We start from the raw sequence: 23955 nt of genomic DNA on the forward strand, positions 1-23955 counted from the left end.
ATCATTCACCCATGTTAAGGTTATTGTAGCTTAGTCAAAAGTCATAAAGCATATGCCTAAACAAAACTAACGTTTGAGAAAACAGAAGGCTAAGCCAAATCAAACAAGCATTGTGTGGTGGTCATGTTGTCTCAACAACAGACTATTATTTACTCAAAAGTTTGTGGTATGAGCCCTAAATGTAAACTGTTACTAATGTGTTCTAAGATTGTATGTCTGAATTATATTATATAGGGTCTGCTCACTAGACCTATAGTAAAATTGGTCTAGTGCTTTGCTTATATGCCCATTGAGTGAATATAAAATCACAAGTATGACTAAAAATACTATATGATTTTTTTATTACGACATTATAAGCTATGTAACTGAGCTTTCGCTGGGGGCTGTCTGTCCATTAGCCCACGCAAATACGAGTTTCATTGATCCGCGTCGTTTCTTCGCTCTCACTCTCGTCCCACGGCGGAGCGATGAGCCTGACTGGAAAGCTTATCTCAAGCTGATGATAGAAGCTAATAATATTTCTTCTGTCATCAGCTGCCTACAAGCAGATCCCTAACATGAATTTGGAAGTTGTTGCTCTAACAGTCGCGCTTTTGGCTGCGATCAGCGGCTGTTGTTATTCCAGCAGCGTCCCTTCATTTATCCTGCCGTTCACTGACTGCGTCCAGAGCCGTGGGAAAGACGGCTTTTACCGGGGAGCGATAGACGTCACCGAGTCCGGCAGCCGGTGCATGAACTGGACCGAAGTGGCCGGCTTCAAGGAGCGCTACCCGGGCAAAGGAATAGGAGAGCACAACCACTGTCGCAACCCTGACGGCAGGATCCGTCCTTGGTGCTTTTTCAGGAGCCACAGGGGCAGAGTGGACTGGGGTTACTGCGACTGTAAACAAGGTAAACACAGGCCTGTACAATGCAAGAATATAGGGATTCTTAACTATGTAGAATATGACAAAAAACATTATTGACTATGTACAAACAAGCTGAAATCGCCAAACGAACTGAATGGTAATTTAAAGGTCAAGGTACCTCTACAGTAAGTCTGTGAAATAGGCTCTAGTGTTCATTTCAGGAAACCATGCATGTTGAAGTACTTGGAAAGGGCACACCTTCAGCTGGGAAGTCAAAGCACATGTACATTATGCACCTTCTGTGCTGGCACATCTAATGATCTTTTGGTAACTGATACACTGGACTGACATACATTGATCAAGTGTTTAAGATATTTGGACAATTACAGGCCTGTGTGTGGAGTCTGTTGGGTCTATATTTACAGCATTTGCAACAAGAAGACAGTCACACAGTGGATGCTGTTTTTAATTCAAGTTCAGATATGCTGGTGGAAGACAGACATGTGTCAGCGTTGGTACGCACCCCGACATTCTCTGTCCTAGCTCTTCAAATAAATACAGTACAAAAAACATAAAGACAAAGACAAAGACAAACAACATGAATGCATACACACGACGTGACTGTAAACCACATATTTCATGTGAAAACCAAGATATATTAAATACCTCAAAAGCACTCTAAATTCTAACCAGGATGTGTGAAATATTTAAATCAGTGATAAAACCACTCAACAATTTATTCATTGGGGAAAAGAAAAACAATGTGTGGATCACTAAATATGCTATAACACTTGCTATGGTAATAAAAGAAATGGAGTTAACTATTTAACAGATCTTTTACTTTCTGATACTCTATTTACTAATTTTAACATACAGTGTCATTATTGTGTTTTCTTTTCATAGTACTCAAAGTAGCATGAATACACACTTAATAACAGGTGTGGGTTCTTCTCATTGACCAGTTGCACTGTGATGACACACACATCCAGCATCATGTTAGTGGAGGTCATGAACTGAAGTGTTAATTTTCTACTTTTGACCCCAGCCCTGCCTCTGTTCTTTTTTCCTTTCTTTCATCCTGGTACCGTTTTTTTTTTAACACCGTCTTACTCATTTATGTATTATGACATGATGTGATGCATCTTTTACATCTTCTCTATCATCTTTTATCTCCACTCTGCCTCTTGTATGTGCATTTATTACTATATAGCTACTGTTCTCGAACCTTCTCTCCGTCCCAGGCTCAGTTCGTCTACAAGGAGGCCGCTCCAAGCTAGATGGTAGAGTGGAAGTTTATCTGGGAGGAGTGTGGGGGTCTGTGTGTAGCGATAACTGGGGCGACGAAGATGCTGCAGTTGTTTGCAGACAGCTGGGCAAGGGGTGAGTGAGCACCTGCACACACATGCGCTCAGACATGCACTATTTGCAGCTCTCCTTCTCACATACAGTATGTGTATGGTGCAAGTACAGTCACTATCTGCCATAATTCACTATGTGAAGCTGCCTGCAGACGTCAGACAGATGGTAAAAGTATGACAGGAAATTGATGGGAAAGTAAGATAATCGCACAAGAGCTCAGACACACACATGCATGCGCTCTCTTTGCTTCCGTTCACATTCCACCCCACATTCCCCAGGGGTGTTTGAATACATTTAGTGCTCAGTTATTTACCTTGTTACCAGCCCTCTCCTTCTCTCTGTCTCTCTCTCTTGCACACCCGTCAGGCATACATGCGCAACTCTGTCTTGTGATCTTGACTACGAGATGGTGTCTTGATAGAAGAGCCTCTGGTTTGGTGTCGAGGGGAGCCTGTGAACAGATCATACATATTGCCATTGTTTATAAGATGAGGTGTATTCATTTGAGAAAACATCTGATTTTCCCGGAGAGCCGTCCTGTGCACTTAATACACATGTTGACACTAACACCAGCACTGCATGCATGCTGACATGCCGTATGTGCATATTCACACTGAAATCGATGAACATCCATTACAGAAAGGAAGGAGGTCCAAAGCCATATGAAAGCTGGAAATGTTGATGAATTTCATATGGTCAATTGCTGAAAGCTGTTGGGGGTAAGTCTACTGACTGTATTGCCTGTGGACTGGCAGATTACGAACATACAGATGGCTCAAGGTTAACAGGCTAAACTGTTGCTTTCCTCTTGCTCTGAGATGGGCTCCTTTAGGATGGCTGCAGGATTTCTCTTTCATGATATGAAAAAGCCAGGGGGTGAACAATGTCCCATTTGGAAAACTGCTTCTCTGCTTTTTTCAGAAGATGATGTTTTGTTAGCTTCATCATACCTATACTTTCATGCACTGGGGGAATTTGCAGCCAAGTGTGAAGTGGTTGGGATGTCAGTCAGCACCTTCTCGTTTAAGACCACAGTTCTCTGCCAGAAAATGGTGAATTGCTCCTTTGCGCTGAGAGTGAGTTGCTTCCTCAAGCGAAGGAGTTTGAAGTATCTCAGGGTCTTTGTTCACAAGTGAAGGCAAAATGGAGCATGAGGCTGACAGGTGGATGGATGAGGCATCAGCAGTCATGTGGATATTGTACTGGACCATTGTGGTGAAGAGGGAGCAGAGCTGATTTACAGTACCAGTCAGTCTACGTTCTAACTCTCACCTATGGTCATGAGCTTTAGGGAGTGACCAAAAGAATGAGGTCATGAATACGACCAAATATGACCGAAATGAGTATCTTATGTAGGGCTACTGGGCTAGCTCAGCCATCCAGTAGAAGCTTAAAGTAGAGCTGCTGCTTCGTGTTGAAAGAAGCCAGTTGAGGTGGCAGAATGCTTCCTGGGAATCTTCCTGTGGAGGCCCAATTGGTAGGAGATCTGGGCTAGACTCAGAACACACTGGAGAGACTATACATCTCATCTGGCCTGGTAACACCTTGGAATTCCCCAGGAGGAGCTGGAAAATGTTGCTGGGGATAGGGATGTCTGGACATCCTTGCATAACCTGCTGACAGCTTGAACTGACTCATGATAAGTGGTGGAAAGTGGACGAATGGATAGGAAGTACCTAGAAAAATGTCTTAACACCTCCTATCAGATCAGGCTAGGTTTGCTGTTTGTGATGTGTGGGACAAAAAGTAGTTTTAAATTAGAAAAAGTAACTTGTTTCCATAATTAATCTTCTTCCAGGATCTTAGGTCATGCACGTGCGGTTCCGCTGTTTCGTCCAGGTATGGCCAAAGTCCACTGGAGGGCTGTTAATTGCCAGGGAGAGGAGCCAGACCTGCTCCAGTGTCCCAAGACTACCTGGAATGGAGAGGAGTGCTCTCTGGTTGCAGCTGTCACCTGCACCCAACAGCAAGGTAGCCCAGCCTAATGGGGAAAATAGAGGTCTGTAATGGATAGACAGAGGTTTGGATGAATGTGCAGTAATAAGATCTGATTACTGTACAAACCCCCTATAGTGCTACAAGTTTTAGTTTTAGTTTTGTCCTGAATTTATATTTTACAGTGAAAAACGTCCATTGAGTTTTGTGTCAGCCTGCATAGATTCTCTTAACAGACTATGTGTGTGTTTCAGCAGTGACACTCCCTATACGGCTGGTGGGAGGTCAGTCAGGGTCGGAGGGCACGGTTGAGGTCTTCCACGCAGGGCAGTGGGGTTCAATATGTGACGACCACTGGGATGACAGTGATGCCGAAGTGGTGTGTCGACAGCTGGGGCTGAGGTGAAGGGGCACCCACAGACACACATATAAATGTTTCACATTCACATTCATTTGAAACAATTATTTGCATAAGGAAAACACATTGTGAGAATGAGAAAGTGTGGAAAAGCATGACAGAAAGGAAGAGTAGGAAGCTGAGATGTGTTAATGTGGGTGTCAAGCTGTCTGTCTCTCCCGCTGTCTTCAAAAGTATGACAAGTATTCTTTCCATTCAGACACACAGAGAGAGGAGTGAACCGTAAGGAACATCTGGGGGTTAGATAGTGAATCAGGCTCATTGTTCCTGCGCCACAGACATATGCATATTTAGCAACTACACTGATGCTTATGGTGTGTGCCCCTGTGGTACTGGTGTTGCATTGTTTCTGTTTGCATAGGTGTTTGTAGCAAATTTCTCAGTAATAGATTTCAAAGATAATAGGTTTAGTTGATTCAGTTTCTAAATAAACCAAAACAAATATCCTACATCCTGCATTCTATAAGTCAGGGCCAGTCATTACATCTCTTTTACATGATGTCAGTATTACCTTCAAGCCAGATCTTCTATTCTTCTGTATTGTCTCTTTTCCCTGTAGCGGTGTGGCAAGAGCACTGGGCCAGGCCCACTTTGGAAAGAGTTCAGGCCGTGTGTGGCTGGATGAGGTGCGTTGTACAGGCAATGAGCTCACTCTGGAGCAGTGTCCAAAAAGTGCATGGGGGGAACACAATTGTCTGCACTCTGAAGATGCAGGAGTGTCCTGCAACCCTCTTACAGGTAAGGTAACACCTGTCTTAGCAATTCAGAAATGCTAAGACATATAAGTGAAACGCACACATACAGTATTTCACATATAGAAATATGAGAAGAGAAGCCCTGCAAGAAATTTTCACCTTATAATGGTGAAAGGGTTTGCATGTACCCATGGTCCTGGAAAGGGTAGTCGCTGGAGAAGAGATCTTTCACACATCATGGCTCGTCAAATACAGGTGTCACTGATAACATCAGAGCCATGATATTGTGCATACTGGTTTAATAGAATGCCTAACTCGAACAAAAGATGTTGTCAATGGTTGCTCCACCCTTTCAAATCAAGCGGAATAAGGAAGAAGAAGGAATGATGGCAGGAAGGAAGAAGGAAACAGTAGCATAAAACATGAAGTTCACAAGCAAGATCAACAGTTTCTTTGAAAAGCTGGTTTAATGCTCATGGAAGGCCATGGGAAAATAAGATGTTCATTGCTATATCCCCTATTTGTCTGTCTGTCTGTCTTTGTCTCCAGATGGTACAGTTAGGTTGGTAGGGGGTACAGGGAGTCACGAGGGACGCTTAGAAGTCTTCTACCATGGCCAGTGGGGGACAGTATGTGATGATAGCTGGACAGACTCAAACGCACAAGTGGTGTGTCGACAGCTTGGTTACAGGTAAGATGAAGCATGCATGTCCCCAGACAGGTGCATATTCACGCACACTTATTTACAGGTAATATAATTTGTGTGGATGTGTGTGTACATGCCTACCTTGCAGGTCAGGGAAGACTTTTCTTTCTGAAGGACTTGACATCACCCCAGTTCCACGCTTTGGGATGGGGTCAGGTCCCATTCTGCTGGATGATGTGAGCTGCACAGGGAACGAGCCTAGCCTATTGCTGTGCAAGAGGAGGGAGTGGCTCCGTCATGACTGCACACACCATGAGGATGTTAATATCGCATGCAGCCCTGAACGCAATGGAGACAGCCTTCCTACTAGTAAGGCAGAATACAATCTTGCTGTAAGACCTGCTTAAGAGGTTACATGCTTGCTTATATTATGTGAGTTTTGCACATCTTGAGCAGTAGAGCACACCCTCGTTTGGTCTGAGTGCACTAGCTATGGCTTTTTTGTTTAAATAAAAAACCGCTCTTTGTCGTTGTCCCATAGCCTATAGAATCAGTATGGCACAAACACTCTGACCATGTTGGATTAATATGGCACATAATTTGTCATTTTTAATGCTTAAATTTATTGCACACAGTGGTAAAATCAGTTTATAAAAGCTGCTGATGGGATGATGTTGGCATGAAACCAGCACTGGTTTGAAGTGTCTTAGACAAAATATGAGGAAGCTATTAAAAAACATAAGAGCTGGTTTGAAGTGTTTTAGACAAAATATGAGGAAGAAATTAAAAACAAAGCATAGCTTCTCAGTTCATATTTCATGATTAAACACTAACAAAGGGTTGTGCATGGAATTGTGGCATCTAGGATGAACATGACGTTTGTTTAAAATATGCAGAGAACAAAATAGTGCAGGTTGATCTAAATCTGTTCCTAAGATCTCTGCCAAACTGAGCCTGCAGCCAATTAGACCTAGTTTTTCTGAAAAAAGGAAAGCCAACAATCTCCAAGAGACAGATAGAGGATGTTGTAAAATCATGCTCTTAATAGCCTCAGTTGTCGGTTGGCTGGCCCTGCCTTAATAACTGGGCCTCTTGTAAAGTCATCATGATTAAATGGACCTACTACAAACAGAATAAATCTCCCTCATGCGACTCATCTAAATTCTCACTGTTACTAGCTACAGAATGAATGAATACTTGGCACCAGTGGGCTGACATATTGGCACACCAACACAAACACAAAATCAGTGTGACTGCAAAACATTACCTTTTTGTAAGAGGAGACAGGTAAGGGTTCAGAACTGTTAATGTTTGTTGAAAGATGGATGAAGGGTGGGAGCATCGTGAACCAAAGCCTCCAGACATGTGCAAAGATGTGTAAGGATACAGCTAAATGAAACCAGTAGTGGCTCAGATTTCATCTTACACTGTATATGTGTTCATTTCACTGCCATCCGTCCTGATGTTGAATGTAACTGGTGTGAGTCTGATAAGCCTGGTAAATGTCTCATATGAAATGTCACATCTTTTTTTATATCGTAAGTTGATAATAAGGTGGAAGAGTACATGCCGCAGACTGAAATAGCTGTTTCCTTTGTTTGGTTTAGGTGGATTACATTGTTTGGCAGAAGCCAGAGGGACACTCTTACCCCACAAATGCCCACCAAAGAATTATGCCATTACTAAACAGCATTTGTGTGTGTTCACATGTGTGATTGTGTTTGTGTGCTTAACATGCCGCAGGCAGATTGGTCCATGTTGTTTGTGGAAAAGGAGAAAAAGCGGATAAGCCAGGCTGTGCTCTGGACTTTCACTCTGTTGTCAGAGATCATCGCACTGAGCTTGTGTCAGAGCAGTAATGTAGAGTGTGTGTGTGTGTGTGTGTGTTGAGAGGGAAAAGCTGTGTTTCTAGGCAAGAAGACGACGATTAGCATTTCCTCAATAGCAAACACCAACTCAGAAGTAAACATTCCCACAATTAATCTCCCCCTCTTACAATTCTTATGCCCTACATACACAAGGTTTCAATGCAGCCTGTCATTCAATTCAGCACACACACAAAGAGCAATTTCATGCTAGTACCACTGAGCTTGTTTTTAAGATTTCCAAAATGATTACACACTATACAAAGATACTTTCCCTCTGGCGTTAGCGACTCAAGTAAGTTGCTCCAAAGTTATGAAGCATAAACTGATCCTGAAGCTGTCCACACATGGAAAGGACATTAGCATCCACTTAAATGAGATTAGTGTTTGTGCATGCATGTGTGTATTAGCCTATGTGTGCAGACAAATGATAATGGATTGTTTAAACTTAATGCTTAGACTGATTTGATTACCAGTGTGTGTGTGTGTGTGTGTGTGTGTGAACACCATGAGAAACAGAAGAAGAGAGGTAGCGTGTGAAACCCACTAGCAATAAATTATCTTTATCATTACTGTGGCAGGACTAGCAATTATCCCTTCTGGATACACAAGTGTTTGCATGCGTGAAATCAGACAGGTGTCAGCTATTTGCCTTGCAAGCAACATGAGTGCACATGCCCCTCTCACTAGACAAGTTAGCCTGGAGGATCAGGTTTGTTAGGGAACCTGTGTGTAATGCCTGAGTGTTTCTTAGATTAAGGGGAAGGGATTTGTGTGAGAAGTCACGGACACAAAGGAATCATTTACCATAGACTTTACAATAACCCTGAATTCAGTCTGGGATACTACTGTAATTTCCCTCTGTAAAGTATTCTAAATGACTGGAGTAGAAAACATGAAATCTTTATTTCCCTTCTCTAGAATGGCTTTACAAATGAAGATATAGTGATTAAATTGTGCATGGAGAGAGAGATGGCCAGTCCACTCTGAAGTACAAATGACTTAGTGATTTTACTTGTTGGTTTTCAACATGTTGCTTGAGTTGTCACAATGTCAGCAGTGTCTGAAGCTTTTTTCTGGAATTAGTTGCTAAATAACATTCAGTACAAACTTGAGTTGAGCTGAGACGGCGTGCGTGGGTTTTCCAGGTGTGCCAGTAAGGCTTGTGGGAGGAGAGAGCCCTAGGGAAGGCCGGGTGGAGATCTATCTGTTCGGTCAATGGGGGACGGTGTGTGACGATGGGTGGACTGATCGGAACGCTGAGGTGGTCTGCCGACAGCTGGGCTACAGGTATGTATGTAAGTGCACGTGTTTTGGACTAACCTTTTTTGTAGTCCTGCTTTCCTGGGTAACACACAGATGAATGCCATGCTGTACATGCAAGGAGTGTTTTACACTTGTATCTTAAGCTCACACCATTCCCTATCCTCACAGTATTGTTCTTGTCCTTCCTATTTTCAACATATTTTTCACATTCAGTTTTGGTCATAATGTTGGCGTAGAGGTAAAATGTTCAGTTGTGAGCCGTGGTATTGCAATGTGAGCACACTGTACATTACGTTCACTGAGGTGAAGCCAGATCCTCTACTATGTTTGCAACTTCCATCACCAACTCTTAGACTTGGCATCTGTCTTACACTCAGCCCCCACTTTCTCTGTCTGTCTTTTACCTCTTCATCTCTCAAACCTCTGTTTCCACTTTACGTCTTTGTCTTGAACGTCTCGAGTTTCAGGCTAAACTACAACGGAAGAATTTCATGAATCAATCTTTCATATTTGCTCTCATGCTTTTGAGCAGTTTATGGACATCTGGTGTGCTGCCAGCTACTTTTATTAGGGGATTTTAGTTGTGACCTTTCGTGTAGCCAAGATAAACATCCAGTTAAAGGGCAGGCCAGTTGTGCAAAAGACACGTTCACAATGATAGAAATGTCGCAGAAAAGCAAACTACCTCATCTCATCCTTTCTGTGTCCCATTATCTCTTCCCTCTGAGACGCTGTTCCATTTTCCAAAACAATGGCAATGGGATGGCAAGGGAAAACTGTACCACAACAGACTGCCTTCATTTTCTGTCTCATCACATCTCAGCAAGGGATTCTCATCCCATAGCCACTTAATTTCCTGTGACACATCTGTGTGTAAATGAAATCCACATTTGGTGCACATAAGCATGAGAGATAGATGAAGCGTGTCGAAGGCATATAAAAGCCCTGTCTCACAGGGAGTGGTTAAAGGTCATTACATACACAGCAGGTCCCTAAGGACACACACACACACACACACACACACCAGTTGTGGGGAGCTTACATTAATGGAGACTTCCTGTAACCATAACCACTACCTACCCTAACCTTAAACCAATTTGTCAGTTCAGTGATTTACCCGGTGTGGACCAGCATCTGGTCCCCAGGAAGAAGACCAAGTCCCCACAGTGTGAGTGTGTAAACTTGTTTCACCCCTCACAGTGTGGGTAATACCAGATGCGTGCATGCATACATGCACACTATATTCTTCATAAAATGGAATAATTGCTCACTTACCCAAACACTCTGTCATGCTCACAAACAGAAGATATTACTATAAATGGCCAGAATAGAACACAGACACAGCGTTTAATGTGCTCATAGTATAAACTGTCAACTGAATTGTTATATATACACTCTTAGTTTATACAGTCTGCTCTAAAAGGTCTCAGGAAGGCCAATGGACCATGTATTAATGTCATACCATTTATGAGAACATAATAATATAACAATAATATTGAAAAGAACAATATAAATAATAGTAATATTTTTTGTAAATGACAAAAGTAACTCTTTCTGTCCATCTCCAACTTTACATGTTGTATTTCCACCTCAGTGCTATATGCTGCTCACCTGCACTATGAGCAGGCATGATCAAAGCTGGTACTGTGGCTAAACTAAATACGGTTCTGTATGACAAGAACGGCACAGTTGAAGGTGTTTTCCTCCAATAACTTGGAGACCCACTGAAAGTTTTGTCCACTGAAATATTTAAAACCAAACCATGGAATGCCATTTCAAAAGCGGTCATCCTAAATGTTAAGGATTATTCATGGTAAATGTACAATACATGATAAACTCAGGGAAACAAACAAGAAAATTCTTGACTTTACCTTTTAACTTGATCAGTTGCATTTGAAAGTAAAGTTACACAAATAAAGTTGCATTTTTGGCTGATGTTGTACTATTACTGTGTGTTACCACAGAAACACACCAAGCAGGCTTGATGTCTCTACACTTAGTTCCAAGTGTCTTATTTGTCATACTAAGTGCTCGGGGGCTATCGGAGACAGAACCAACACAACATGTCTCACTATTTGATGTAAGAGTCCCTAAAACCTCAGGGACACAACATGAGATCCTCTCTCTGAGTTATTTATCAGTCTTAATTAAATCACAGTTAGAGCATATAGAGGCACACACACACGCAGACAATCTACAGGCCTCTGTGTGTGTCATTTTCTAATAATGTCAGAGGTGGGACAGTGATACAACTGCACTTATCAGATTATAAAAGTGATTTAACCCTGTAACGGTACTTGATGTGACACAGATGAACAACTAAATACAAAGAACCACCAGAGTCAGTGAGTGAATGTAAGAGGCGTAAGTCGTATTAGAGTCCACGTGCAGTATGAATACGAGGGGACCAAACACTTACCAGAAGCAATGGGAAGAAGAATCCAAAGACAGTGACTACAGGTGGCAGTAAAAATGGTAACCTTTCTGCAGCTTGTTTTATTTTCAGCCCTAGTAAAAACTCACTGCCCGACTGTTAGGTCATGACAAACCTTTACAGTGTTATATGTTGAAGTCTGAATGAGGTCAATTAGTAGTCATGAAATGTCAGTGTGTATCCTTTCTGTCCCCTCCAGTGGGGTGGCGAAGGCCCGTGTGATGGCGTACTTTGGGGAAGGGACAGGGCCCATCCACGTGGACAATGTGAAGTGTAGCGGCGAGGAGCGTTCGTTAGCAGACTGCATCAAACAGGCACCTGGCACACACAACTGTCGCCACAGTGAGGACGCTGGGATCATCTGTGACTATCGGGAATCCCAGCCCAGCTACAAAGAGGTCAAAGGTTTGTCAGGTCTGAAAATAAATGGAGTTCCTGTCATTTCTTAGGAGCTTCATGAAAACTCAAATGTGTTTCACAAACACTTTCAGTTTGTCATATACACTGCAAAACCAATGAACAACTGACTAAAGAAACATCTAGAAGTACTGAGAGGAAAGCAGGGAAGGTTTCTGTGTCTGTGCATATATCCAGATGGTAGAATGAATGGAGCTATGTTCCTGCTTTACCCTTTCTGTCACATATCAGGGCAGACTCACACAATGCTGTTTCCTACACATATGCTCTGACTAAGGTATCTCGTGTGCACATGCTGTGGAAAGTCAAACCAAAGCAGGAAGGACTTTTGTCTCTTTATTATGACAAATTACATCTCCTGAAAAAGCACTTAACCTTTGTTTGTAGAGTTTCACATATACAAAGGTGCACTAAGAAAATGATCTCTCATTTATATAATTTGCTTAATTTCAGGTTCATACGTAGTAATGAAAGATGAATTTGAAATATGGTGTTTTCCATCAGTCTAAATATTTAATAAGAGGCAAGTCTGAAACGTATGGTTTAACAATCATCACTCTCCCACATGCTCTCACATATACACACCCAGTGGTCCGTGCTTTGTCTTTGTCAGATCCTGTCAACTCAATTTGTGGTCTGCGGCTTGTACACACTCGCCAGCGCCGGATCATAGGAGGAGAAAACTCTCTGAGGTGAGCTGGAAGGGACAGGAGGGGATAACAGCATACAGAGAGCCTGCTGGAGACATATAGAGTATGGACACATTTTCAGAGTAACACGTCTCTTAGATGGAAAACAGCTGATCTGAAGCCACAGAGAGAACTATCCAGTTTGTCTGCACATACACATGAACATACAATCTCTGTGGGTAAGTGGGAGCATAAGAATAAGAGAGAGGAGAGGTTGGTATAAACAGTGAGAAAGGTCATATTTGTGCTTATTCATCTTAGTGTGTGGTCACATCTCTGGGTAGATGTGCATCTGAGGTGTGTGTGTGTGTGTGTGTGTGTGTGTGTGTGCGTGTGTTTTAGAATACATTCCAAAAGTTTACACTTGCAAAAACACAAGATGAAATGTTTATCCCCAAAAGCATGGAAACTAGTTCCGCTAGGTTAGCTAATGTTTACTGTTGCTGTGTTGGATCCCTGTTTATAGCAGAGTATAATGTAGGGTTTTTTTAAGTAATGTCTGAATAAGACCCAATTTTTAAAATGCTGTAGAGTGGATTCTGGTTATTTGTGCACTTTTATAAGCTTTTTTGTGTGTGTGTGCGCTTATGTGCCTATGTGTTGGCTGTTCATGTCTGTAGGGGTGGCTGGCCGTGGCAGGCTGCAATTCGTTTGCGAGGCTCTCGGGGGGATGGGAGGTTGGTGTGTGGAGCAACTCTCATTGACTCCTGTTGGGTTCTCACCTCGGCACATTGCTTCAAGAGGTCAGACACACTTATTCACATATACTTGATACCAAAATGCATTCACTTTTTAAATTATGTTCGGATTTTCTGCATATATGTGAGTTTTGGAGTTATAATTATTCACGGAAATGTGAGTGCGCACATGCACACATTTGTCTATTCTTCAGACAGACCTAAGGATGTTTAACATCAGGTTTATGTCTTTATTTGAAGTTTGAACTCATTCATAACATTTACCACTTCCTCAATATATTCAAGTCTGACAGAGGCCTGGGGACGTTTATAATGTGCACAGTAATCAGTGGTGGTTTGGCTGTGGTTGTGTTGCAGGTGGTAGGGAGATAGCCAGAGCTACTTCATCTCAACTTCAGCTGGTCTGTGGGCCTCCACACGGCGCCACCAGTAAAATCCATCATATAATATTCCATTAGAGAAGGCAGCAAAAGAAAATGAATCGAACAGAGACAGACTTGGCAAATTCGTGCTGCGAAAGTTGGGGTTTTGTGAGGGCACTAACCACAGAGTCTGCATATGATATTTATACTGTCCATGTAAGATTTTTTAGCGGTGTTACCAGGCATTAGTTCTAATGTTTGGGCTCAGTAGAAAGACCAGCACTCGGTGCAGGCAGCAGGAGCTCCACCACAGTAAATCCTAATGTTTCCACATTAAAGACAGACACAAATCATTCACTAAATCTCTTCATTCCCACTTGTACTCTTCACACAGTCACCTGTGTGTAAGGCTGCATTCAGACTGAGTTTCAAAGGTATGAAAAAACACATGCCTCCCCATTTATTACTATGGGGGTATTGCATTCATGGCAGCCGGCACCAGCACAGCAGGGGACTCTGGCAAAATGACACAGCCCCGTATGGTGAAAAAGTTGAATCTGGTTCAACTTTTGCAGCACTGGACATCATCCGGAAGAAGACTTTTGTTTACTTTGTTAGCTTGAGCGTTCACTGATATTTAGGTCACAGATAACGCACCATAACAACACGCCATGCGTTTTTGTTAGTTAGTGAACTGGATGGTAAACTATGTTTTTTATCCATCAATGCCGACACGCTGGAGGGAGAAATCGGTGCTACCATAGAGTGTGTTAGCTTTAGCTATAACAGCTTTAAAAAATACTGTAAGTTGCTGCATGCAAGTAAGTGCACCAGACCAAAATAGGAACTTCTGACTTTACGCCACCTTTCATATACTGTATAGTAACCAATATAGTATGATACATGCACACACAGGCTCACACACATGCACAGCAACAAACAAACAAGTATAATATAAATGCATCAACAATTAGGCATAACCACTTCTTTTTTTACTTTTTATACAAGCACAGACAACAATACCACAACATGTTAGACTACAACTGCCAAATGTTACTAACAAAATCGTTTTACCTCATCACTTACACTTACATTACTGATTAGTAGGCTGACCTCAGGTCAGTGGTCACATGCTGTCAACATGTTAAACCTATTTATACACTGTAGCAGTATAGCTGGGGGCTTGCCAACAGTAATATAACTCCAGCTGGTTTTAACTGCTTATAGAAAACATTTTGTAAAGGTAACTTACAGTAGATGTTACATTCAAACTCCATTCTAATTGCGATTTTGCCTTTTGTACAGGATCAATCCTGATAGTCTGGTACCAATCACCATTAGCTTTATAGTGTAGATCAAAACGTGTGTGTGAGTACAGACAGATATCTACTGTACATAAATGGCTAGTCAGCAGTGTCTCTGCTCTGCCAGGAATACCGTGGCATTGCCAGGTCAGGAGATCATTCCGGCAACACTCTACCACTTGTAACTGGACACGGTCTGGCTCGATCTAAAGGCTTCCTTCTTTCCCTCTCCTCCTCGTCCTACTCCCCCCTCCCTCTCCTTTGGTCCTGTCTTTGTCCCTGGCTTTCCCTGCTCCTCTCTTCTCTGTCTCTCCCACTCCATTTCACAATGTTCACAAGTCTCCAAAAAGTAAATACTCATGAGTCAGATGAATGCATAAAGGCATAGCGACAGATTTATTGTTATCTTTCCTGCCTATTGCCATTCTCTGTCTGAGCTTTCGTTTCTTTGGCCCCAGACGCAGTATGAGAAGTGAACTGATAGAACCATTACAGAATGTTGTGTTCAAGAAGGACTGAAGACACAGCAGAGAAAAAGAGGGAACATGTAACCAAGTAGTAACTTGGTCTGACCAATTATAAAATTTATTATGATTCTGAGGCAACTAGTGTAGATTTTATGACTCTGTCTGCTTTTTTCCAGCCCAAGTATCTCTGATCCTTTCCAGAGCTCATAATTTTATTACTCATGGTTTATGCATCAGCAGTGGGATTGTTCATGCACACATCCTCTTCCTCTAATGGCCTGTCTCAATTCATTCCTCCATTTCTCTTTGTAGGTATGGAAACAGCACCAAGCAGTATAAAGTCAGAGTGGGAGACTACCACACCCTCGTTCCTGAGGAATACGAAGAGGAGTACGGTGTCGATCAAATTGTCCTCCATCCAAGCTACCACTCTCATAGCAATGACTATGACCTGGCCTTGGTTCATCTGTCACCAGGGGCGATAGGCCAAATGCCGGGAGAGTGTGTGAAATTCAGCCGTCATGTCCTTCCTGCCTGTCTGCCCATGAGGAAAGAGAAAGTGCTCAAACAAGCCAGCAACTGTCACATTACTGGCTGGGGTGACACAGGTGAGGGTGTGTGTGTGTGTGTGTGACTAGTGTATAGTAGGTATGTGCACTGACAAGAAATATCAGCACCCCCCCCACACTCAAGTGCAGACACAAGTGGCAGACAGACCGGCAGATAAACTGAGAGCTTCTTTACCAGCGAGAGACGCTTCTTTTGAGTCCAGGCAAACAAAATCAGACAGAGACAATCAAAGGTGAAGTCAGAGTGAAAACAGAGGTTGAAACAGAACGTACAAAAGCTGACAAAGTCCAACAATCAGATGTCTATCGGTGTAAAAACGCCCCCAACAATCAATAAACAATGTAGTAGTGTAAAACAGTAAGGTAGTGAAGGAACAATAAGTAAAATAAACTAAAATAAAATCACACAGAGACTAGTTATTTGTGGTGAGTAAGGCAGTCACGTGCTGTATCCATAATTATGCTCCTTGATTTTGAAGGTCAACTGTAAATACAGAAAAGGTGGAAGAGTCCTGCACCGGTAATTGTCTGACTTCATGCTCTGTATCTGTTCATTCACCTGACCGTGCACACAGACACACATCTGTTAGTGATCTTCAAATTACATGCTGATGTCATTAATCATAGCAACTTAGTCACACGGGGCAAGGTCACAGCAAAAACCTGCTCCTCCTAAGGGGTTAGTGTCTTTTCCCCTAATTCCAGTTGAATTCATGTGGCACCTGAGCCCGACCTTAAGTAGGATGACAACACAGGAAATTTACAGTGTTTGATGTTGGGCAACAGCTATTTAACTTAAACGAGATGTCTGCTTTTTACAGCTGTTTGCATTTGGCTGCCACTCTGATATCACACACACACACACACACACACACACACGTAAGCAAATTTTACACATGCATGCCACTACTATGTAAACTACCATGGGTAGTTTATAACAGTGGTCACAGAGAAAAACTCAATTTCAGAGGCTTGTGTTCAGTTTATAGCGTGTTTAAAAGACGCCATGGAAGAATCATGTACTTGTTGCTACTAGCTGTTTGTGGTACGGGCGTCTGAGAAATATTTTGGCTACAGGCTTCTTGCTGGCAGCTGATAAAGCAACTGACAGCAGCATGTGTATTAGAGGAAGCAAACTGCTGTCTGCAGCCTCTCCAGGCCACAAATAAAGTTAGCGCTGACAAGGTTTGCATGCAGGGAAATTGAACAATTTTTTAAAAATTGCAAAAAAAGATGGAAATCTTCATGAAATGAAAGAAAACAACTTCTCTTATACTCTGCCAGAAACCTTGAAGTCAATGTATCTCCAAGTTAGAACCCCCTAATGTGCTAAAAAGCAAAGTCAGAGAGCCTTTGGTGAGAATGTCATAAGTCTGAGTCCAGTGGAGTCTGTTGCTCCCTTGGCCAGGGAAACTGTACACCATAAATGTGGAAACTAATGTAAATAATGTACAATTTTAAATAAATTTTGGTGCCAGTCTGTGAAGTAGTTGGCTGAGATTAAGTGAAAATCACAGCTATTAAACTACAGAAAGGCCGCAGACATTATAAGAGGCAGGAGCAAAAGCTTTGGAGGCTTCTGCCATTTGGACCACTGCCATCCCCTGTAGTCTTAACTTTGAGTGTCTGACACTGACACTAATAAACACAGATGCACAGAAACACTTCTCATTTTCAACTCTAACCTCTCCATTTCTCCCAGGCCGCTCCTACTCCAAGACCCTCCAGCAGGCTCCTCTCTCCCTTCTTCCTCGTCGCCAATGCCAGCAGCATTTCCAAAGCGCCTTCACAAGCCGTATGCTCTGCGCCGGCAGCGTCCGGTCGGACAGGCGTGTGGACAGTTGCCGCGGCGACAGTGGAGGCCCTCTGGTGTGTGAGCGTGCGGGAGGAGGTTGGGTGGTGTATGGGGTAACATCCTGGGGTCACGCCTGCCGAACACAACAGTCCCCTGGCGTCTACACCAAAGTGTCTGCCTTCAGCTCCTGGATACACAAGGTGATGGGACGTGATGAGAAGAAGCAATGAAAGGAGAATATCAAACTGAAAAGTTGGCATCTCAAGGAATGACCTCAGAAACTATGGCTCAAGAGTTACTTGATTTGTCTGGTGGCAACTGACACAACAGTATTTTAGTCATGAGTAACATGTCATGATGTTATGATGTGATTATCCAGTGATGTAAGCTGTAACCTACCTAGCTTTCAAATGAAGAGGACAAGTCAGTGCTGGACTTTTTCTCCTGGATTTTTTTTTTTTAATATTTTTAATTTTTGGAGAGAGGAAGGCATTAGCACTTATGAGCTGCAAGATTTTGGATGGTGCTAAGTAATTTCATAAATATCTTTTTGTTGTGACATTGCAAACACTAAAATGTTTTTTTTCAATAGTTTTCTCTTCTTGCTTTTGTTATAAAATGCTATTGTAAGTTATAAAATATGTGAGTAAACATTTTGAAAATGGACCACATGTACGTACAACAGAGAAGCATGCCCTCACACATACACACTAAGCTATGGCATGATATTAATTTGCAGACTTGCACTAAGAGCCCCTGTTAGGTACTTAATACATGACATGCAGTGCTTTCTAGTAAGCGATCTGGTCATATTGACATTTGGCAAAGTGAATTTTGTCTTTAAATCTCATTTCATTCTTGTTTTGTAAAATTTCACCAGTGTGCTCTTTGTTTTACTTTGTTGAAAAAGCGGATTTCAGGTCTTAGTACTCAGGCATTTCTAATCCAAATCCAGTCAGTATTTGTCCTGTTCTCTGCACTGCTTAGAGAGAACTGAAGGGACTAAAGTGTTTCTCAATCAAAGCATATAACTGTATTTTTAGGTGTTTATTTGTCATAGTAATACTGTTAATTCGTGTTCTTTAGTCCTGGTTCAGTGTTGTCATGGTTTTGACTAGTCTGGAGGAAGAAAACATGGCACACACAACACTGCCTTTTTATTTTGTTTACTGACTGTTGTTTTAATGTAATGTAATGTTTGTTCATAAACTAAGATTTTGTTGTATGTGTATACTTTAGACAAATAATTGAGCCATCATCTGTTTATGTAAAAATGTTTTAGTGCTCCCATGTATGATTCCTAAGTGGTTCTTGCACTTTATATTACACGTTGTCATTCTCCCAAACATGTAAAGCTGACAGCAGTTGGAACAACAGAGCTCTTTCAGGTTTCATTTCTGACGGCAAACTGTCAAAGTGAGCACCACGGCGTCAGACAGTGTGTACGCACACATACCCGCACACAGCGTCTACAGGAATAGCACCCGTCTGAGTTGTCTTCATGTATGAGGCAAACGTCATGTTGACTTAACACACATTTAAGAACTGGGACCAAATGTTACTGTGAGAAGCTGCACGAAATAAATACTCCTTTAAGCAACTGGTATCAGTCATTTGTAATTTTTATACAACACAAAAATATGTTAAAAGCAATCATTGAAATGTTGACAGGTTATCATTACACCTTTGCTCTTTGTTTCAAAACAGATCATTTGTTATGCAATTAATAAGCCTAATTTTTATAAATGTGTTTTAGTAATACCTGCTTATCCCATGCTGTCCATTTGCATGAAGCAAGAATTCACATTTTAAAGGTTCTATTCTTCTGTATGATTGACTGATTGTATTTGTGTTTTTCATATATTTGAGATAAAATTATTTTCTGTCAGATGCATTTGAAAACTCAAATACATGATCAGCCAACATTTTCTAATTATGATACACTGAACCTGTTCCTCTGTATTTTGCTAAAGCTAGGTAGAGTTATAAAATGACTTAATCAAAACAGTGTGTCAACCAGATGCATTACACAGTGGCAGTCTGATTTTATCTTGCACAGAAATAAACATAAAAGATAGTTCATTTCACTAATGAGCCCAGAAGGCACAAAATGCTGCACTTGGAAAGTTGATGGGAGCAACTCCATTATAATTTATATTGATTGTCTAAATATTAAGAACATCTCTCAGCTACACAGTTGTCTTCACTGTCTTGGAGCACCCCCTTGTGGTTATTACTACACATTACATGTAGACAGTGGAGCTCATTTTATATGGTATATAATATGGAAAATCAAACATCAAAACGTTTAATTATATTTAATGCACAAAGACACTGAATAAAACTTTATGGCCATTATTATAAAAAATATAATTCAATACTGTACATGTACTTTTTCCCCTTAGGTTGAAAATTAAAAAAAATAAACATAATATGAATAAAATATAAAACGAACCAAGATTTATTTTAACTTCATTATGTCACTTATAAAACTGCCATGAAAGCAGCTGTATAGACTAAACGTAAAACTCTTTCTCATTTTTAAAGGGTTGTTTTGTTCTTGTGCTGGTTTTGAAGTTAGACGTTTGTCTCTTTGTATAATCTTTATTACATTTGCTGATTTTATTTTTCATATCCTTGTGCTTCAGTTCTACTCAAACAACCAAACATTCAAAAATCATAATAAAAATACTGTGCATAAACAGAAAGGTCCTAATCAAATTTTAAATAAAGGACCCAGGAAAGATGGCTTATTATTGCTATTCCCACTCAGCTTCAAGCTGCTGCTACTGTATCTGTACTAATGAGCTTATATTAAATATCACCAGAGGGGTGCAGAACAGAAGTTCTCATAATAAACAGTTAATTTATTTCTACTGTCATCTGTTTCTATTCCTTAAACTTTGACAACACTTGGGAAAAGCAGTTGAAGATGTGGGATAATGTACTCCTGCTAAATTTAATTACTTTATACACTGCTAGACAGCTTATGAATTCCCCTCATTGATCAATAGTGTTATCATATCTTAAGATGTAATCATACATCAGAATATTAATATGAATCAGCAAAATAAGTAAACTGAAGCTATCAAATAGTAGTGGTGTAAAAAGTACAAAACTTACCTCTGATTTGTAGTAGAGTCGAAGTATAAAGTAGCAGAAAATGGAAATATTGAAGTAAGGTACTGTACAAGTTCCACATCTATAAAGTCCTTACAGTCTGATAGATAGAGTGTCCATACCTGAACTGAGCATGACGGGACCTGCTGGTAACCGAGGGCTCAGACAGAAATTCAGAAACCATGTTCAGGTTTTGGGTTCAGACACATAGGTCAAACTTTTGGCTAGAACGCTGGAGCGCTTAAACGTCTGCTTGATTTAATGATAAGTGGCAAAACACCATATGAACTCAATCGCATTGGGCTCAAGTCGGGTTCAGGTGCCACACTCTTGGGCCCGATCTATGCTTGATTCTGTGGTACTGTAGGTTAGCTAAAGGTGACCCACCCGACAGGCACCAAACTGTCATGCATGTCCTTTTCACTTACCTTAGTGGACAATCTGTTGTAAACCTTTTTAGGTCAGCGCTTCACAAGCATGTGTTCAGTTGGGTCCCTGTACAGTGTGTTTTCAGGTGGTTTTTAGCTTGCTCAGAAAAAAAACCATCTTATACCATCAGTCATATACATTTCTTTAATTTTGGTTTCTGTGTTTGACAATTGGGGTTTTTTGCATTCAAACTGAAGCTAAAAAACGTAGGCCACTGGTTTTAAAAGAAAACAAGATGGTTGAGATTTAAATGAGACACTGACAAAATAAAAATCGTCTGCGGTTACAGGAGCTGCTTGGGCTCATTTTGGTCTGTTTTATACCCACAAACTCGTGCCTCCTAAGTGCTCAAGTCATCGGCGCTCGTGCTGTGCTAAATGGGCACGGTGTTGCTCTGAGTGGCTTGTCACAGGGAAATAATGAGCGGGCATTGCATCATGCTTCAGTGTCCTATTTCCAGCCCATACTTTCCAGTGAAAGTTGCACGAGACATCTATAAGGGTGATCAAGGATACCAGATCTACCAGAAACTAGCTTCACTTAAAGAAATTAAATCATAAAACAATGAGAACCTATCATGGAACGTAACAAGCCTGTCACTCACCCTGAGTCTGCACTTATTCTCCCTGCTTACTTCTCACTGTAACGAAAAACCCTATTAAAAAGTAAAACCAAACCAAACCTTGGATACAGATGGAACAGAACTTAGTGCAAAGTCATTTCTAAGGGAGCCACGCACAGCTGACCAGCGCTGTTCTGGCATCATAAATTAATGGTGAAAATAAAACCAGTAATAACCATCCAAATCACTGCAGGTCTACACCAGAGTTCACCACAGTTCAGAATAGGGATGGGCATCAAAGACTTGCCAAATGCTCCTTGTCTCCTTTAGTTCTCTTCTCTCATACAGTGGTTCTTGCTCTTACTCACACTTTCTTCAGAGCTGCGTTAGTTACCTGAAGCTGCCACTCATCCGTCCATCCTTTCCAGTGTTCACTTTCAGCCCAAAAAGTTCCTTTGCACTTTCATGACTTCTGCCCCTTTCAGCAGTGTCATAGCTCCTAGGTGAAACAAGGCTCCGGTCCTTGCCTTCACCTCAGGGTTCACTAAAAGGCCACAGACAGTGCATCTGAAGGTCAGCTGCTCCTGGTTGCTTCCTGGTCTCTGACCCCTTGACATTTAACCCTGGTTCATGGATGCAAAGGTTATCTAACCTTAAAAAAGAGGTGGAGAGAGGGAGGGGATGAAGAGGAAAACACAGAGCAGAGGCAAAAGAAACAGGAAAAGTAATTTAATTACTTTTTGTTTACTCATTGATTCAAATGGCAGCCTTGAAAATAAGAAAGCAAACATGCTGTAGAAAATGTGAGCAGAACTTGTAAACTGGTTCCCTCTGATTTATAAGCAGTGACAATCAGCACCATAGCACACAGACAAAAAGAATGCTGAGCACTGCGGAAGAAAAGTCACAAAAATCACTTACACAGTGAAGCCTTATTGAAGTGCATGTTTTAAATACTCAGACAAGCCACCAATATTTTGTCTGGTGGGTTTTCATCCATTGACACTCTAACCAAACACTTTGCTTTTGTTGCTTGCTTTACTGTTTGGATTTTCCATACAATAAGATTAGAGGTCCATTCTCTGTTTTAAATGAGTGTTGATTCAACTGTATGATCATTTTGGAAGTAGTAGTTCCTGGTCCCATCGAACTGTACTGCATTACACTGACAGGTGTTTCTGTTATTTTGTCTGCCCCATTTATATCAACGAGGCTAGGCGAGATATCAGAAACACCTCTCTGTATAATGCATCACAGTTCAACAGCAACAGCCTCCAGAATAATAACTGTAAACATTATACCTGTCATGAAGGGAAGATTTATTACAGGACTGTTTAGCTACTGAGTGTATCTCCATGCTCCAGTTAGAGTTTATCAACATCTGCATAAAGGTTTTATGACTTTTGTTGTTCACTTATGGTGTCAGCACCATATGTGTCAGATTAAGTGTGATTAAACCACACTCACAGTCCTGACAGTCAAATAATAACAACAACAAAAAAAATACCCCAGAACTTTACTCAGTGTAAATGTATTTTAATTTTCCATCCATTATCTATACCTCTTATTCCTGAACAGGATTGGTGGGGTGAGGCTGGAACCTATTCCACCTGACACTGGGTGAGAGGTAGGGTGCACCCTGGACAGGTCACCAGTCTATCACAGGACTGACATGTCTTTGGACTGTGGGAGGAAGCCGGAGTACCCGGAGAGAACCCACGCAGGAACACGGAGGACATGGAAACTCCGCACAGAAAGGCCCCAGGTCAGCTGGGACTCGAACCCGTAACCGTATTTCAATTTTACTTAATTTAAATGTATTGGTTATAAAGAATAACTTTCAGGGGTGTTAGGTAGTTTTTGAGAGTCACAGAGTTTAATGCTGCTGACCTTCTGCAGTTCCTCTCTTAGCCAGGAGGGCAGGGGCTGTCCGAGGCGGTGCAGCAGCTTTGACAGCTCCACATTGTGTTCCCTGTAGTACCTGGAGAGATATGCACGTGCCTGAACGTAGAAGCAGAGGATGAGATGGAGGAAGTGATAGGGTGATGAAAAGATGATGGGGGAGTGAGGAGAAAAA

At 41.6% G+C, this 23955-nt stretch overlaps 2 protein-coding genes across 6 annotated transcripts in view; one reads left to right on the plus strand and one right to left on the minus strand.

Annotated features, from left to right (window-relative positions):
• The first annotated feature begins 394 nt into the window (after positions 1-394).
• On the plus strand, positions 395-19361 carry prss12 (serine protease 12). 3 transcript variants are annotated; one of them, XM_020602186.1, is made up of 13 exons: positions 395-891; positions 2090-2228; positions 4006-4178; positions 4397-4544; positions 5120-5298; positions 5805-5946; positions 6050-6270; positions 8915-9056; positions 11666-11880; positions 12497-12575; positions 13193-13315; positions 15716-16011; positions 17675-19361. In XM_020602186.1, the coding sequence occupies exons 1-13, from the start codon at positions 558-560 to the stop codon at positions 17995-17997; spliced, it is 2514 nt and encodes an 837-aa protein (XP_020457842.1). In that variant the 5' UTR covers positions 395-557; the 3' UTR covers positions 17998-19361. The 3 variants fall into 3 exon arrangements, with proteins under 3 accessions (XP_020457842.1, XP_020457844.1, XP_020457843.1); XM_020602188.1 differs by having other exon boundaries at positions 11666-11871; XM_020602187.1 differs by having other exon boundaries at positions 4400-4544.
• Positions 19362-20899: 1538 nt separating this feature from the next.
• Positions 20900-23955, minus strand: part of ndst3 (N-deacetylase/N-sulfotransferase (heparan glucosaminyl) 3) — a 44109-nt gene continuing 41053 nt past the window's right edge. Inside the window, exons 15-16 of one of the 3 annotated variants that reach the window (XM_020602165.1) lie at positions 23769-23879; positions 20900-22525 (exon numbers count right to left, since the gene is read on the minus strand). In XM_020602165.1, the coding sequence (XP_020457821.1) occupies positions 22496-22525; positions 23769-23879 (141 nt within the window). In that variant the 3' untranslated portion in view covers positions 20900-22495. Of the gene's footprint in view, positions 22531-23768; positions 23880-23955 lie in introns of all 3 variants that reach the window. The other 2 variants (XM_020602166.1, XM_020602167.1) reach the window with 2 other exon arrangements.

The sequence above is a fragment of the Monopterus albus genome, unplaced genomic scaffold (genome assembly GCF_001952655.1).
Source record: "Monopterus albus unplaced genomic scaffold, M_albus_1.0 scaffold54.1, whole genome shotgun sequence".
Taxonomy (NCBI): Eukaryota; Metazoa; Chordata; class Actinopteri; order Synbranchiformes; family Synbranchidae; genus Monopterus; species Monopterus albus.

Excerpts from the sequence above, each read along its gene's own strand:
- prss12 (XM_020602186.1), top strand. The coding sequence starts at position 558 with ATGAATTTGGAAGTTGTTGCTCTAACAGTCGCGCTTTTGGCTGCGATC. Across the intron at positions 4,545-5,119 it reads TGTCGACAGCTGGGGCTGAG|CGGTGTGGCAAGAGCACTGG; the intron begins GTGAAGGGGCAC and ends TTTTCCCTGTAG. Across the intron at positions 13,316-15,715 it reads TCGGCACATTGCTTCAAGAG|GTATGGAAACAGCACCAAGC; the intron begins GTCAGACACACT and ends TTCTCTTTGTAG.